We start from the raw sequence: 18,574 nt of genomic DNA, 5'->3' as shown, positions 1-18,574 counted from the left end.
GAAAGAAAAGGAGATACAGCAAATGTTGCAAATCGTTAAACTTGGTGGATCCGGGTATCTGTGGGTGGTGGTAGTATGCTGTCATTCTCTACATTGGGTTTATATTATTTTTGCAATTTTCCTGTAAGTTTGAAATTATTTAAAAATAAAAGGTTAAAAATCGTCATACAGTGAAACTGATGGGGTATAAAGTTCTATCAGTTCTGGGTGGGCCACGGTGGCTCAGCAGGCAAGAATGCTTGCCTGCCATGCCAGAGGACCCAGGTTTGGTTCCTGGTGCCTGCCCATGTAAAAAAAAAGAAAAAGAAAAGGTTCTATCAGTTCTAACACATGCATAGATTCATGTTACCATGATCACTATCAGAATCCAAAACAGTTCCAGCACCCCAAAAAACTCCCCTCATCCCTAACTCCTGACAACCATTGATCTCTTCTCTGTAGTTATAGTTTTGTCTTTTCAAGAATGTCATATAAATGGAATTATAAGATAGTAATCTTTTTGGACTAGCTTCTTTTCCTCAGCATAATAACTATGGAATTCGCTGAAGTTGTTACATGTATTTGTATTAATAATATGTCCCTTTTTATTGCTGAGTAGTATTCCTCTGTCTGGGCACAACACCACCATTTGTTTATCCATTCATCTACTGGAAGACATTTTGGTGATTAGGAATATAGCTGCTACAAATATCCATGTGTGCTGGTCTGAAAGGATGTATGTCCCCTAGAAAAGCCATGTTTTAATCTAAATCCCATTTCATAAAGGCAGAATAATCCTTATTCAATACTCTATGTTTGAATCTGTAGTTAGATCATCTCCCTGGAGATGTGATTAAATCAAGAGTGGTTGTTAAACTGGATTAGGTGACGACACGTCTCCACCCATTTGAGTATCTGGAGTCCTTATAAAAGAGGGAACATTTCGGAGAATGAAGGAGATTCAGAGAGAGCAGAGAACGCTGCAGCACCATGAAGTAGAGAGTCCACTAGCCAGTGCTTTGGAGATGAAGAAGGAAAACGCCTCCCAGGGAGCTTCATGAAACCAGAAGCCAGGAGAGAAAGCTAGCAGATGACACCATGTTCACCATGTGCCCTTCCAGCTGAGAAAGAAACCCTGTGTTCACCATGTGCCTTCTCACTTGAAAGAGAAATCCTGAACTTCATCCGTCTTCTTGAACCAAGGTATCTTTCCCTGGATGCCTTTGATTGGACATTTTTATAGACTTGTTTTAATTGGGACATTTTCTCAGCCTTAGAACTGTAAACTAGCAACTTATTAAATTCCCCTTTTTAAAAGCCATACCATTTCTGGTATATTGCATTCAGGCAGCTAGCAAACTAAAACACCATGTATAGGTTATTGTGTGAACATAAGTTTTCATTACTTTAGGGAAAAAACTCAGAAGTGGGATTACTGGGTCAATAATGTATGTCTGCTTAATGTCTAAAGAAACTGCCAAACTGTTGTGAGTGCTACATTTTGCATTCCCACCAGCAATCTATGAGAGTTCCAGTTGTTGTGCATTGCCGACAGCACTTGGTAGTGGTGTTTTTTTTTTTTTTTTAAACATGGGCAGGCACCGGGAATTGAACCCGGGTCCTTGGGCATGGCAGGCAAGCACTCTTACCTGCTGAGCCACCATGGCCCGCCCGTGGTGTTGTTTTTTAATTTAAATTGTAGCTATTTTAATAAAGACTTAGGAGTAGATCCACTGATTTTGAAGAAAGCTATGTTAATGCCTCTCATAATTGGTTTGTCCATTTTCCCCTGTATTTCTAAATTTTTGCTCTATTTATTTAGAAACCAAGTTTTTAGACTGAAGAAACATTAAAAAAATCTTTCTGCAAAATAGAAGCGCTTATTTATTGTTGGTGGGAATGTAAAATGGTGTAGCTGCTGTGGAAAACAGTTTGGTGGTTCCTCAGAAAGTTAAGTATAGAATTTCCATACGATCTGGCAATTTCACTTCTAGGTATAGATCCCAAATAACTGAAAGCAGGGAGTTGAACAGACTTTTCACACCAGTATTCATGGTGGCATTATTATTTTTAAAAATTTATTTATTAATTAAAAAATTAAGAAGCCAAATAAAACATCAACATACATAATCAGTAACTCACAATATCATCACTTAGTTGCATATTCATCATTTCTTAGAAAATTTGCATTAATTCAGAAAAAGAAACAAAAAGACAATAGAAAAAGAAAACGAACACAGAAAAGAAAAAAAAACATGGTGGCATTATTAACAGTTGCCAAAAGATGGAAGAAATCCAAGTGCTTATCAACGGATGAATGGATAAACAAAATGTGGTTTGTACATAGAATGGAAACTATTCTGCCACAGAAAGCAACTAAGTTCTGATACACATGACACTGTGGATAAACCCTGAAGACATCATATAGAAATAAGCCAGACGCAAAAAGAAAAATATTGTATGGTCTCACTGATGAAATAATTAGAATAAGCAAAAATTTATAGTCAGAAGCTAGAATACAAGTTACCAGGGGTTGGGATGGGGGTAGATATATGGGAACTGTATTTTATGCATGATCTTTCTGTACATTTACTTCTCTAGTTTAAAAACAAAGGCCTCAAAAAATCTTTCTGCAAAACTGTGCTTTTTTATAGGTGCTCCCCCCTCAATTTCATTCTTTGTCCTATTTAAGTGTTATTGCCTCGGGTTCTATTTAGTCTGAAGTCAACATAGCCACATCTATTTTTATTAGCATCTGCCTATATAAATTTGTCTATTAACTTATAATCTGAGAGTTTTTTAGTTTGTCTTTTAGAAATGGCATTTTAGGATTTTGTGTTTTTACACAAGATTTAAGAATCTTGGTGGTGGTGTTTTTTAATTTAAATTGTAGCTATTTCTTGTGAGAAAAGAATCCTGGTAGTGGTTTTTTTTTCCTATACAGCTTGTTTATTTTTACTTTCCGGCCTTTTTATTGGATTTTCCAATTCCATCTTCCATTTCACAGTAGTCTGATAGTTGATAAAGCTGTTCACATGTTTGGTTTTCTCTCTCCTTCTCTTGACATGTGGTAAATCTGCACTTCCCTGCTCTATGGAACTCAGGCACAGCCATGCATCTTTCTTTGGCCAATGAAATGTGAGCAGAAGTTTTACATCTCAGTATATGCTACATTACACTCTCTTTTCCCTTGAGCACTGCAACTAGCAATGTTCCAAATAGTAATACTCCATCAGTCAGCTCCCAGGTTGAATGTAAAATGGAGAACTCTACTCAACCTGCCAAAGGTATAGAGCATGAACACAAATATAGTGATGTTGTGGTAAGCCACAAAGATTTTGGAGTTATTAGAGTATCACGTAATCTATTCTTACTAATAAACCCTTAATTTTAAAATATTTTTCTATCATCAGTCCTGTCTCTATTCATGCCCAAAACTAGAATTTTAGTTTCAGACTGTCTTATTTTTCACATTATGCATTGATACTCATTTAGATTTATATGTTTTTCTGGCATCTTGGTTAAGCACGGTTTCTTTGATTTAAATTCTTCTTTTAGGGATTCATGGCTCAATTTGCTTTAGTAATTTTAGAGAAAGACTTTTATAGGTAATTTAGTTATTGATGTGAAGTTTACTACTAATCTGATATTTGTGTTGTCTCATTAAAAAATTATGTGCACTTACTATATATGCCAAGTAGTGTTCTCCTAAGAGTTCTCTTTCTCGTTAAGTTTGATCTTGTTTTTTTTTGCAGTACATGTTGCGATGCCTTGATTGAATGCTTCATTTCACATATTTGTGAACTAAGTCCACTAGTTATCTAGCCCATCTAATGAGCCTTTTATTTTTCACAACCATATTTTTAATTTCCAGAAACTTTAAATATTTCTTTTCATAGCATCCATCCTATTATGGATGCATATCCTTGTGAATCTCATAAGATCTTAATTTTATTAATTAAAAATTTTTTTTTCTAGTAACTATTTTCTTAAAGAGGTTAGTTAATTTGTTTTGTTTTAATTTGGTGCTCCCTTTTGTTTCTGGTTTTCTTCAAATTTCATGATTCTTGGCTGCCTATTCACATTTACAGATGAGGGGCTAAGATTAAAGTTTTGTGAACTGAAATGCTTCTCCTCAGCCAAATGAGAATTCTGGTTCACTTTCAATGAACACATGTTCTGATTATAGGCATCTCTGGTAATTATAAAGGGGAGTGACAGGTCCTACAGCCAGAGAAAAACGTATGGGCAACTTATCTTTGGTTCCTCCTTCTGGCCATTTTGGATAATGCCCTTTTTCTTCAATCCCAGTGTTTCCTGTGTCATAACTCCCACTTCAGAGAGCCATTTTCTTAGCCTTAGCCTGGTGGCAAACTCCAGAATAAGATGTTCCAAAGGTGAGTGGAATGACTCAGTTGTTCCATTCTAACTAATTATCTGGTCCATCAATAATCTGTGTAATATCTTCTAGGAATTCCACATTGTCCGTTTTCTGGCTTTCCAACTCTGCTATAATTTATTTTTATTCTAATATTTCTTCAGTCATTTCAATGGGATTCTGGAAGAGTAAAAGAATGTGTTCAGTCATCCACATTACTCTGCAATTAGTATTTAAAAAAACCAACCATCTATCTTGCTCATCTTCTGAGAAGCGTTATTAAGATTAGGGGTTATTCTAATCTTAATCAATGCTAGCTGGTTATTGGATATAGAACTGGTAGGCAAGCAATAGCAATTTTTGGCCACTACTAAATACGATAGGTGACAAGCCCTTTGCTGTACTATCACTTCTAACAGCTGACAGATAAAAAAAAAATTAGACTTAATATGTTTCAATTAACAATCAGTCAAGTATATATGCTCATCATTCTCTAACTCAAGTGAAAATACTTTATTTTTAACTGAGTGCTATTGTCTCAGGTATGTGGTGTTGAAAGTATAACAATCATTCAAAGGACTAAAATTGCAAACATTAAGCAGTAAAGTATCTATATTTATAATGCTTAATGGAATAGTTTCAAGTGATTCATAAAGCATAAAATATGGCAGAATATTTTAAACTATAATTGTGTGCATGTGTCCTTTGAAAATTCCATAGTCAAAGAAAACTGACCCTATAAGGTATATATTCATGTAACTTCTAAATCCATCCACCCTTATTTCCATTCAAATTTACCAATATCTATCAAATTCTTTCAGAACACAATCATTCTTATATATTTTGGGATGTTAAGTCTATCCCTGATTTTTTCTTTTCCATATTTTTATGATTTCCCTGGTTCTCTAAATTACTTATCTAATCACTCCACACTTCATGTATAAAGCACCTCAAACTCACTAAGAAATCAAACAATCTACATCCCCATCTGTTCAGACTTCTTTCTTCCTGCCATGTATCGCACACTCCCACTGAGATCCTGCTGTGTAACTGAGCCCTTCATTCTATAGCATCTTCAGTCTCTCCTTTTCTTTTTCAGCCTATAAACATTCTGATCTTACCTCTTAAATCTGGTTGTACTACCAAAGGATTATCTATGCACCTTTTACCAGAGAGGGATAATTTAGTCTATAGATGTGAACTCTTACATCTCTTAAAAATTCTACCCAGATATGGGGGGCAGGTAGGGGTGTTTTTTTTATACACCTACTCTTTTAGTCATCTCGTATTCATTGATATTTTTCTCCTTGTTCTCTGTATCAAGGATATAGGATTAGATAATGATTTGGAGTACGGGCTCTGGTTCAAATCCCAGATCTACCATTTATTTTTGGCTGTATAACTTCGGCCAATTCACAGAATCTGTCTCTTCACATTCCTTATCTATAAAATGGGAAAAATAATAGTTTCCTACTTCACAGGATTACTGTAATCCATAAACTAAAATATATGTAAGCATCTCAGTAAATGTTTGCTGTGCTGGTTATTATTAAAAAGGACAAATCAATGATTTCTGGCCATGTGATTTTTAATGTCTTCACATTTAATCAAATGACAAAACTATTTCTTTTATTCACTCCCATACCTTTCTACTACCCTTACCCTGCTTCACTGGTTATTTTTTCTCCCTCCAGTGTTAGTTCAGAAGGGTAGATGCTTTGTTTTGTTCATTGTTGAAAGCCATAGCACCGAGAATATATTGTATATATTAGGCCTTCAAAATAGTTTCTTGTTGAATGAATGGTGCAAAATGTCAAAAGGAAATATATACTGAAAATTTCATTATAATAAAAAGTAGAAATAAATCTTTCTCTAATGACTTCCTATATTTTAAAACACCATTTACCATAATGAAAACAAGAAAATTTATTAAAATTTGAAGGCAAAAACATAATTTAAAAAGATTTAGACCTATGTCTGGTGTGATAGTACATGGATGCTTTCTTCAAATTCAAAATCAGATCCAAGAGTATCACTTTCAGAATGTTCTAGTGGGCTGAGTTTAATTTTATTTGTTTCAGATGATACAGTCACTATTCCACTTTCTTTCTTGGCAGAAATGTGTTTTTTCAAAGATTCACTTTTAATTGGTTCACTGGTCAAAGAACTATTTTCCCTGATTCCTTTGTTCCTCCGGTTTATTGCAGAATAGGAATGTGGATCCTTTCCAGTTTGTCTCTTAGCAGAGTATTTTTTAGTATATTCACCTGTTTTGGTCACCTTCTCTGAAGATCTGCTACTTCTGGACAACTCCTCCTCTTTTCTTTGACTTCCAGTCCTAGAAAGCACATTTGCTGAAGGAGAACATGCTCTAGTAATAAATTCTTCAAAAGGCTCCTGCCGCTGCTCAGTGACGGGAACTCCCAGGTTGACTTTGGAAGTTACTAAGGCCTCCTGAGTAGAAGCCGGGGCATGGAAGGTATCAAGAGGCAAAGGAATTGTAGCATCACCTGTAATTTTCTGAAACTGGAAGGAAAAAACAAAAGTAAAGCAAAAACTCAGCAATTAACAAAGCCAACTATTAAAAAGTAAAGCAGAGTAGAAAACATCAATGTTGCCCTGTGATTTTATTATTAAGATACTCAAATGATTATTTAAAAGGCTTGTTTTTTTCCTAATCATATCTTGGAAATGATTCCCAACTTGACTCAGCTATATCCAAGGTTAAGGCTACCACATTTTCAGACTTGTTATATGTAATTATTATCCATTTCCCTTTCCCTCACGAAGAAATAATATCCTATTCCCTAAGAAAATTATTTTATTTTCTATTCTCTAAGCCACATAAACAGAATTATCAAATGAGACTAGACAAGGTCTTCAAATTTTTAGTTCCCTGAGGCAAGTGTGAGATGGGTTGGGATGGGAGATGGGGGTTCCAAGTAAGGCTAGAGAAAAAGCAGAGAGGGACTCCTGTGGCAGACAGGTTCCTCACCCCCATTTCCATAACTGGGGATTACCTATAATATACTGCCTATTAAATATGTATGGATTACTTATATTAAAAAATTATCTGTATAAGTACTTGTACCTTCATTAGTGTTCCTTCATTGTAAGCTGACTGCATACAAATAGAAACCTAGGTGAAATATGAATAGAATAGAGATTTACAAAATTTAAAATTTGGAATATCTTCTCTAATCTTACATTTCTTTACTGAGGATAGTTGGCTTTAGATCATACCTTTTCAAAAGAACTTCCTTTTTTTAAAAATTTACAATACAATATCATGAAATGGGCATAAAATTACTTATCTCAGACTTAGAAAGGACCCAAAAGAGGCTTCTGGACTACAGACATGTGAACTGTTAGAGACACATTATTATTTTCTCTCTGATTTGGTAATTCCCATTTTGCTAATCACTCCTATAATCATTAAGCTGTGTTCTGTCCCACTTACTTGGATATTCTGCATTTGTCCTAGTGAATTCTGCTTTGATTCTGATTTTTCTTCTTCAAGTGCCTTTTTTTCTTCTTTAGGTGGACTACTAATAGTAGAATTCATCTGGGGACGACCTAGCAAATGAAAATCTGACTGATCTATACCAGCCATTGTAGCAAGCTGCCCAAGCCTAGACAAAGGAAGAAAGAAGGAAAAAGCAAGGGTTATAATCATATAAGAATAGCTTAGATTTCCCTATAACTGCCATCAAGAATTATTTGTAAAATCTTAAAAGTCCATATCCAACTCCTGACCAAATTCCACCCCACCATCTTTCCCAATTTCTCAGATCTTCCTATATTTATGTCCTGGAACCTCATTAGATAATTTAATTCTTTAAGCAAGCCCTCCTCCCCATGACAATGCATTAAATTCCACCTGACTTTACTTTCTTACCTGTCACCTATTTTAAATAGCATCTCACTAGAAGCTTCAACTTCCACCATGCATCTAGTCCATTCCTTCTCCCCTCCATCCCCACACATCTTTACTCACCTTCCTTCTAGTCTCCAAGAACATGGTTTCTCTCCTTCTTTTCTAATTCAACACATACAATCTCACTCCATCAATTACCTACTTCCAAATTCTTTCAGCAAAATTGTTCCTACATTGAGAACCACTGATCTATACCTGCTCTTCAGATTAATAAAAATAACATTTTTTATGTCTAGGACAAAAATAACTCTAATTCAAACTTATTTAACAAGCAAAGTGAGTAAAAGGTATAGAAATTCCTAGATACTCCTGAATATTTTCAACTGAAATTACCTTCAATTTAGTCTTCACTAAGTTATACCTAGCAATTACTCTATTTACAGATTACTCTTTGATTATGGGCTCTCTACCTTACCCAAGGCAGGTTTGCCATTTGTACTTTTTTTAAAATTAATTCCCCATTTAAAAAAAAGTCAAGTATATTCTTATAGTTATATATCAGGTATGGCTAATGAAAGTGATGAAAACTGCTCAGGTTCCTCAGCAAACTACCACTAAGTTTACAGAAGACAGAAAGCCACAGAGAAATTAACTTACCCAGCATCTTTAAGGAGATCCAAGAAAGCATGGAACTTCTGAAAAGAATTCTCAATGCTGCCTAAAACACCTTCATCATCCAGGATCATGCTTGTCAATGAATGTGCATGAAGGGCTTCAGACAAAGAGAAATTTATATTTCTTAACTGGGCATTTTCATGTTCTAGCTATAAAAGAAAATTTTAAACATAATATTCACTTGTCATTAAAACAGTTTTTAAGTCACAAAACTAAAATTAAATACTTAAAAGGTAATTAGTTTGTTATTATTCTGAGTCTCCACCAATGGAGACAGAGACCATATCACATAATCACAACCCAGAGAACTTGATAAAGTTTCCTCCATAACACTTAGAGGATATACTGTATAGATAAACCAAAATAGTTTTATTAATGAGTTTTTTCAAAAAGATCACATTTCTTTTCCACTTTTTAAAATTGTGAAATAAAACATGCATACAAAAAAGCAATAAATTTCCAAGTACATTTTAACAAGTAGTTATAGAACAACTTTAAAGCTTGGTATGGGTTACAGTTACATGATTTTTTGTTTTTTTTCTTCTGGCTGTCCCAAGACACTGGAGACCATAGAAATAGCAATGTAATGATTCAGCAGCCATGGCCATTTGTTAAATCCTATCTTCTCTGTTATACTACTCCTTCAAGAACACATTTCTAACTGGTTAAATTCAACATTATGAAATCAGTTGCATAAGGTTTTCTTTAAATTACAAAATGAAACATAGAGCGACATATAGCAAAACTTATCCCAATTCTGCCGAATGTTATGGATTAACTTTTGTGAGTAAAATTTTTTACGTTTTATACATTCTTTTATTTGCTATATGGTGGGGGTCACATTTCATTCTTTTCCATGCACCATTTGATGAAAAAAAATTTTTTTTTGATTGCATGGGCTGGAAATAGAACCCCAGTCTCCCCAGGTGCAAAGTATACATTTAAAAGTCCTAAATCACAACCAATTTATTAAATGTACAGTTACCACTACTCCCATGGGTTTCTTGAAAATATTTACTTCCCACTCTCCTGTCATCTTTTCATCTGAAATCACGTATAAGCCCAATGCTAGTATTTCTCAGAAAGATCACGTTGTTCATGAAGTACTTTTTGTTTTATTTAAGTAGGTGCTCAACATTTATTGAATGAGTTTACTAAGTATTCTCCAATTAAATTCAGACCCTTTCAAAAATTCCTTCCTAAATGCAACTTGTAATAAGAAATATTTACATATATCTTTCTAACTTATGCCCTTTCATGCAACTACCTAATTTAATCCTCATGGTATAGATTTTTATCTTTCACTGAATTCTTAGCAGTTTTCCATTACCTTAACTTATAATTTACTGTCAGTAATCTCTCATTTCATTGTATACACAGATGAGCCTATTTAGTAAATTTGCAAATTGAAGCAACATGAATAGAAAATAAGCTGAAATCATAAAAGCACAGAAAAAAAAAACCCTAAAATTTTTACATTTTTAAAAGCATGCTTTCTGGGATAAATCATATGACCACTAAATGTAATTAATATAAAGGCTAATATGGTACAGACATTTGCACTATACTAGTTTCTTACTTTAAAATTTACAAAGTGTATATGTATATTAAAATCAAATAAAAACAAACAAAACAAAACAAAACCCAAAAGTTTTGGTAATAGATGGTGGTGAGGGTAGCATAACACTGTGACTGTGATGTATACCACTGAATTCTATATTTGACTGTGGTTAAATGGGCAAATTTTAGGTTGTTTATATGTTAAAAGAACAAAAATTGAAAAAAAAATCCACAGGACTTTACCACACAAATAGTGAACCCTAATGTAAACTATGGCCCACAGTTAACAGTATCATTATAGCAATAGTGTTTCATCAATTGTAATAAAAGTACCATAATAATGCTAAGTGTTAATAATAGGGAAAACGATGTAATGATGCATGTGTGTGGGGAGTAGAATATGAGAACTCCATATCATGCATGATTTTTCTATAAAACTACACATGTTTAATAAAAATAAACAAATAACCAAGCCCAAAACTCTCAAAAGTATAAGAAAAATCTTTTACTTACCTCAGTGACTCTTTTATCAGCCTTAAGCCTTATTACTCTTTCCTCCTTTAACTGCTTTAGGCATTCATCCAGTTTCTCCTAGCACAAGGAAATAAGAATAAATATTATACCTAATTCACATTTTGAGCCTCTAAAGCCCATCTACAAGCTCAAAAGATGGCACCAACTATAAGAAGAAGAGCCAGAAGTAAACTCACATTTCAAGATTATAGTCCACTACTTGTAATGTAACACCAAGCTAGTAAAATTAACAAAATATATCAATCTAGCATACTTATTTAGCACATTTATTTAAATCCCATTCTTTCCAAAACATATTCATGGTGAAAGTAGCTCACCATAAAAGGCATATACATGTCATCAGTCAGAAATAAAAAATTATGCTATGAAAGGAAAATTCTATTCTTATTTGTGGGTACTGTTTCTAATAGGAAGCCCTAATAACAACCTTACCATACCTGACTTATGTAATTTTAGATTAAAATTCATTTTTTGAACTTTTTAAAATATTTTTATTGTAAACAACAAACATACATTCTTGACATGGTTCACAATATCAACCATAGTTGTGCATTCATCACCATGATCATTTTTTTTTTGAATATTTGCATCTCTCCAGCAAAAGAAATAAAAAAGAAAACACTCAAACATGCCATACCCCTTACCTTCCCTCTCATTGACTGAGTATTTCAATCTACTCAATTTACTTTAACCTTTGTTGCCCCTTTTATTTTTATCCATATTTTTTACTCATCTGTCCATACTGTAGATAAAAGGAACATTTCAGACACAAGGTTTTCACAATCACACAGTCATACTGCAAAAACTATATCATTATAAAATCACTTTCAAGAAACATGGCTACTGGAACACAGCTCTAGAGTTTCAAGTACTTCCCTCTAGCCACTCTAATATACCATAAACTAAAAAGGGGATATCTATATGATGTGTAAGAATAACCTCCAGGATAACCTCTCAACTCTTTTTGAAATCTCTCAGCCACTGACACTTTATTTCATCTCATTTCTCTCTTCCCCCTTTTGTCAAGGTTTTCTCAATCCCTTGATGCTGAGTTCCAGCTCATCCTAGGATTTCTGCCCCACACTGCCAGGGAGGTTTACAGCCCTGGGAGTCATGCCCCACATAGAGGTGGGTTGGGCAGTGAGTTCTCTTGCCATGTCGGCTGAGAGAGAAGCCACATCTGAGTAACAAAAGAGGTTCTCTGGGGGTGACTCTTAGCCTAATTTTAAGTAGGTTTACCTTACCCTTTGCAGGGATAAGTTTCATAGGAGCAAAGCTTGGCCTATTGATTTGGCTGTTCCCATTTTTAAAACTTTTTTTTAATGTATACTATAACATATATACAAAGCAAAGAAAGAAAAAAGCAATAGTTTACAAAGCACTCAACAAGTACTTACAGGACAGATCCTAGAGTTTGTCATGGGCTACCATAGCATCATCTCAGAATTTTCCTTCTAGCTGCTCCAGAACACTGGAGGCTAGAAGGAATATATATTTTATCATCACTTTTTTTCTTTTGTTGTGAAAAACAACATATATACAAAAAAGCAATAAATTTCAATGCACAGGACAACAATTAGTTGTAGAACAGATTTTGAGCTTGGTGTGGGTTCCAATTCAACAATTTTAGGTTTTTACTTCTAGCTGCTCTAATACACTGGAAACTAAAAGAAATATCAATATAATGATTCAGCAGTCATATTCGTTTGTTAAACCCTACCTTCTCTGTATAACTTCACCATCACCTTTGTATCTCTCTCTTTAGGGATATTTGGGCTATGTGCATTCTAACTTTTTCATGTTGGGAGGGCTGTCAATAATAAGGGTAGGGAGATGAAACTAGCTGATGTTCAGGAGAGGCTGGGTCGTCTAAGTTGCAGGACTTATCTGGTCCAGTGACCCATCTGGATTGTAGGTTTTTGGAAAGTTACCCTAGTGCATGGAACCTTCGTAGAGTCTTATATACTGCCCTACATGTTCTTTAGGATTGGCAGGAATGGTTTCGGTTGGGGTTTGGCAAGTTATGATAGGTAGCAATGTCTCACTGAAGTTTGCATAAAAGTGACCTCCAGAGTAGCCTCTTGACTCTATTTGAACTCTCAGCTACTGATACATTATTTGTAACATCTCTTTTCCCCCTTTTGGTCAGGATGGCATTGTTGAGCTGAAAGCAATGACAGAAACAGACATTTGTACACTGATGTTCTTAGCAGCATTATTCACAATTGCCAAAAGAAGGAAACAATCCAAGTGCCCATCAATGGTTGAGTGGATTAACAAAATGTGGTATATACATGAAATAGAATATTATGCAGCAGCAAGATGAAATGACATCCTAACACACATGACAAGATGGATGAGCCTTGAGGACACAATGCTGAGTGAAATAAGCCAGACACAATACGTACTCTATTTGACTCTACTTTTATGACCATGGTATAGGTAAAATCAGAGGCTTATAATACATGATATAGGGGATTTAAAGATACATAGGAGCTAGAGATGGATGAACAATTAGCTAATGAGGTTGAACTCTAATGTAAGGGAATAGATAGACGTGAAGGTGGTTCACTAATAGGTCTATGAATGATGTTACCATATTGAAGGTAAAAATGATTGAAAGTCTGGAGACTCAGGTTCAATTTCTGATGCCTGCCCACGGTGCCAGGGCCAATCTCATCCCTGGGAGTCATCTCTCACATGGCCAGGAAGATATTCACCCCTGGATGTCATGTCCCATGTAGTGGAGAGGCAATAATTTCACTTGCAGAGTTGGGCTTAGAGAGAGAGAGTCCACATCTAAGTAACAAAAGAGGTCCTCCAGAGGTGTGACTCTTAGGCACACCTACAGGTAGGCTAAGCTTTTCCACTATATACATAAGCTTCACAAGAGTAAACCTCAAGGTCAAGGACTTGGCCTATTGATTTGATGGCCCTAATGTCTGACACAGTTATCAGGGATTTCCATGGTGGTAAAGTTTCATAGTTCCCTATTTTTCCCCCATCCTTCAAGGAACTTTGAGAATACTTTTTGATTATCTGCTTAATACATTCTGGGATATATCCAGGTATTACATTAAGCTATACAGGATTAAAGGACCTCATTCTTGTTCTGGGCTCCCCGTGTTCCTATTGTTAAATGAGCTATCTAGACAGGTTGAGTTAGATTATGTGCTACAGAAAATTTAGGTTCTGGACAAAATAAATCTTTCTTCCTTGGGTCTCAAAGAACAGATGAGGTTCTAAAATACAGACAATGTCTTCCTTACCCCTGTGTTCTGAATTACCTTAATCCTGACCTGATCGCCTTCTTTCTTATCTCTGAGTACCAGGTTATTCATATATAAAACAGCCTCTCAAAATCTGGAAATAATAATCGCCACTCCAGACAAAATGTGACTGCTACAAAAGCTTACAATCTAGGCCCCTATTTTATTATAAACATTTTCTAAATGAGACCATACAATAATTGCTCTTTTATTTCTGGCTTATTTTGCCTCACCAAATGTTCCATAGGTTCATTCACAATGTTGCATGCTTCACAACTTTGTTCTTTTTTGTAGCAGCACAATATTTGAGCATATGTATATACCTTTCTTTGCCAATTTACTTCTCATTCAGTGCATCCTCCAGCCACCCGCATTCATTAGGCATCATGTGTAATGTCCAAAGTCCACAGTCCAACAACACTCTCAATTTTAGATAATTTCATTGTTCCCAAGAGAAAGATAATCAATAAACACACCTTCACCAAATAGGAAATCTAAACTTCCCCTTTTCCCTTGTTCCTCCTCCCATTATTTACCCCTGGTGTTGCTGTGGTTCTAATGATGTTTTCCTGTGGTACTAATGATGTTTTCCTGTTAAACATATCCCATAGCACGCAATAGCAATTTTCCCTATACCCTGAACTTAAACACTCTTTGTACAAGAATTAAACTTTTGGAGTAGTTCATGCAAGAACTTATTTATATATGTAGTGTTAATCAGTGGGACCCATAGATCTACTCAACCCCTTTCAATCAGTTTTCATATCATGGTCTCTATATTTGAAACTTATTTCACAGAAATTATAAACAAACAAAAACACCTCACAACTGGAGAAAGACCAGAGTTAAATATCACTATCATTTTCCTGGTAGTGATTTCCTTTATATATGTGCATCTCTAACAATTTAGCTCAATTTTGCCTATTTTTAACTTTATGTAGATTGAATCATAATGTATGCAGTCTTTTGTATTCTTTCTCTACATCAGTATCATTTTATCATGAATTTTTATTAAAAATTGAAAATCTGGGGCTGGCCACGGTGGCTCAGTGGCAGAGTTCTGGCCTGCCATGCCTGAGACCCAGGTTTGATTCCCAGGGCCTGCCCATGTAAAAAAAAAAAAAAACTTGAGAATCTGGCTTTTTGTTTTGAGAATCAAATAAGTTTCCCATGCTTATTTCTATATTCTATAAGTTTCATACTAAAGCAAAATATCAAATACATTTTAAAATTTAAATATGAACTTTGTATTATAAGAAAAGCAAATCCTCCCCACAATATTTCCCCCTTATTTACTATAAATTATGAGCTCTACATTAAAATAGAAATAAAACATAGTATTACAGTATCTTTGAGATACAAAATTGTTATAAGAGTCTATTTTTTCTTTCTGTCCATCAGAAACAGAAATATGCAATGGCATTAGATGTCAGATATTTTATAGGTTTGTTTACTAATGTAACCTAATTTAATGAAATTTTTTATTTAATTGAAGGAGAATGCCATTTGTAAAACTTACAATTATTTTTTACAACTTTCCTTCATTAAAATCAAAGTTATATTTTCTTCTTATAAAAAGGTCATTAGAACTGCCGATTTCCTGCTTTGTAAAATGGGAGCACTGAATAGCTGATTATATTCATTCAATGCTCATTTCTTTGAATTTATCTTAGGATTATTAAGGTACTCTCTAGATCTAACATTCTATAATTCTAAGAAAAGAAAAATACATTACTGATGACATGTTTTGATTTTTATTTCTTAGGAGTTTAAAAGTCCTTCTTTCCCCTTGGTCTAAGCTAAGGAACTAATTCAAGCAGATGTGAGATAGAAGGGGGGGAAAACGGAATCAGTGTTGATGCACCATCAAGCTTCCCACCAAATACTAAACACAGTTTGAAAGTATCTTCCCTATAGCTTTAAGATGATAACTTTGTACCTGTAACGCTTCCTGCTTTAATCTGATTTTCTCAGGCTCTTCATGAACACTTTCTGAAGAATCATCAACCTCTTCGATTTCTGAGGATGAAGGACTCTCTACTGTCACAGTGACAGGAAACTCTGATTGCTTAAAGAAAGAGGACAAGATTTAATGCGAAATCAAACAGTAGATATTAAAGGACATCTAATCCAAAGTGATCTTACTGAAGTGTCAAGTCAGTATTTATTAATGTCTTTTACTGCTCCTTACCTAAAACAATCAATAACAAAGTAAATGACAATAATTTATTCTTGCTGTGGTATTGTATAGAATTTTATAATATATACATTATGCTCTATTATTAAGTTTCTTTCACAAGAACCAAGAGAGGAGCCAAGAGATAGGGTAAACATTTTTTTTTTCTGATCAACATTATGCTGTAGAAGAAAAAATTATTCCTCACCATCAGACACAAAGAGTATGGAAGAAAATGTAATTTTTAGAAAGATATCTCATCAGTAGAGGACTGACAATTAGAAAAGCCAAAATATAACAATTGTGAATAACAAACACTAAAATGATTTTTTAAATTTCTCTCTCTCTTACACACACACACACATATACACAAAACTAAAATGAATCCATCAAAAATCTCATCTTATCCTTAAGTCAAGACTAGTGTGATAATACTATTCTCTGGTCAGATTCACTGCCACTGGAATGTTATTCAATGTGACATTTCCACATACTTAAAAACTTACTTGGTCACAATCTCATTACAATTCTTCAGATCAGTGTGTACTGGGATGACAATTGTACAGAAGACAAGTTACCGGAATATAATTTCTACCACAAGCAGCAACCCTTGAAGTATATGAAAAACTCCTAAAGGTCATGCAGGGGACAATACAGACACATAGGGGACTCATCTTTCAATCTCACTTGTGGTATCTTTTACAGAAAAATAAGCTATAGAGTCTCCCAGGGCAACTGAAAAGGAGACCCTGATACTGGGCCAGGATTAGCTTGTTTCAAAGCCATGAGGTAGTAAGTATGACAGGGAATATGTGGAATGCTGGTGAGGGAAGGTAAAGTGCTCTGAGAAAGTACAGCCTTTGGGATTTGTTACTTTAGTCTGGCTTTAGGGTCCAGAATTTGTACATATAGCTCAAAAACTGTATTTCTTGAAATCATAAAAATGTTTTTGAGTATGATAACTCTATATTATAATCAGGTCAGAAATGGAAGTCATATTTGTTTTACCCGGGAATGGCTAATTTGTGTACTGGAGAAATGGCTTTCTTGTTTACAAATGAAACTATAATGCCCCGGAATGTGTCATACCCACACCACTATACAGTGGCACTGGAGACTGACCTGGAAAGTTTTTAATGGATTTACATGTTTCTTGTAAGGCTCTGTTCGTTTTTTTTTTTTTTTTAAATGCTGTGTGAGGTTTCTTGTTGTTGGTTGGTTTGATTTTGGGGGGTGCATGGGCAGGGAATTGAACCCAGGTGTCCTGCACAGCAGCTGAGAATTCTACCACTGAACTACCCATGCACCCTAGGCTCTATTCAGTTTAAAAGAAAAAAAAAAAGATTTTCCACCTTCCCCAACTCACCCCCTTACATATTATAAATACAATAACTACATACCTTCAACTGATTGGATATGCCATGAGTTTTGATTAATGGAAAATCCCTAAAGAGATAACAAAAAGTTAAGTTATATTTTGATGTAAATATAGTAGATTCATAATTTAGATCAGTACCTCATAAACTGCCACAAAAATGCATTTTCAGGTATCTATTCTTTCATACCTTTAAAAGTGCTAAAGTTATTCCTTTATCATTCTGATTGGAAATCATCTTACCTTCTGAAACAAACGGAATCATCACTCTTTCTTATCCACTAAGATACCATTAAGAACATCAATTATTATACAAAAGGGAGCAATTATTACCCCTCCTGGGTTTCCAAGTTTTAGAGTGTTTTATTCCTACAATAAAAGCTCCCAGAAGCTTTCATAGTCTTTGAGATTTTATGAGTCCTTTTTACTTTTTCTGATGTTTCTTTCATAGTCAGGATGCCAATGCATTGACTCTAATAACATCTTTGCCATTTTCAGCTTGCTGCTTTCCACTAACAACTTAAAAACCTATTAACAAAACTTGTATTATGTATACTATCCATATAGAACTATATATAAAAATAAATAAGCTCAAAAGAACTTGGAAGACCCTGCTAGCAAATTTAACAGAATTTAGCAGAATGGCTTTGTGATAACTCTCTGAACTGCTCAGAGGCACCTTCAGTTCCTATGTTCAGGATGGTTGAAATTTCCAGTCTAACTGGTCACATTCATCATTCTCTAATTTACA

General features: G+C 34.6%; 1 protein-coding gene across 3 annotated transcripts in view; it reads right to left on the bottom strand.

The window, feature by feature from the left end:
- Nucleotides 1–896: 896 nt before the first annotated feature.
- Nucleotides 897–18,574, bottom strand: part of LOC143673674 (centrosomal protein of 78 kDa-like) — a 51,344-nt gene continuing 33,666 nt past the window's right edge. The window contains exons 10-17 of one of the 3 annotated variants that reach the window (XM_077148484.1): nucleotides 17,849–17,894; nucleotides 16,212–16,340; nucleotides 10,983–11,060; nucleotides 8,892–9,058; nucleotides 7,818–7,989; nucleotides 7,449–7,496; nucleotides 6,625–6,883; nucleotides 897–4,537 (exon numbers count right to left, since the gene is read on the bottom strand). In XM_077148484.1, the coding sequence (XP_077004599.1) occupies nucleotides 4,527–4,537; nucleotides 6,625–6,883; nucleotides 7,449–7,496; nucleotides 7,818–7,989; nucleotides 8,892–9,058; nucleotides 10,983–11,060; nucleotides 16,212–16,340; nucleotides 17,849–17,894 (910 nt within the window). In that variant the 3' untranslated portion in view covers nucleotides 897–4,526. Of the gene's footprint in view, nucleotides 4,538–6,268; nucleotides 6,884–7,448; nucleotides 7,497–7,817; nucleotides 7,990–8,891; nucleotides 9,059–10,982; nucleotides 11,061–16,211; nucleotides 16,341–17,848; nucleotides 17,895–18,574 lie in introns of those variants that run through there. The other 2 variants (XM_077148481.1, XM_077148482.1) reach the window with 2 other exon arrangements.

Source organism: Tamandua tetradactyla, chromosome 2, assembly GCF_023851605.1.
Source record: "Tamandua tetradactyla isolate mTamTet1 chromosome 2, mTamTet1.pri, whole genome shotgun sequence".
Taxonomy (NCBI): domain Eukaryota; kingdom Metazoa; phylum Chordata; class Mammalia; order Pilosa; family Myrmecophagidae; genus Tamandua; species Tamandua tetradactyla.
Note: the sequence above shows the minus strand (reverse complement) of the source record. Positions and strands in the feature narration are given on the sequence as shown.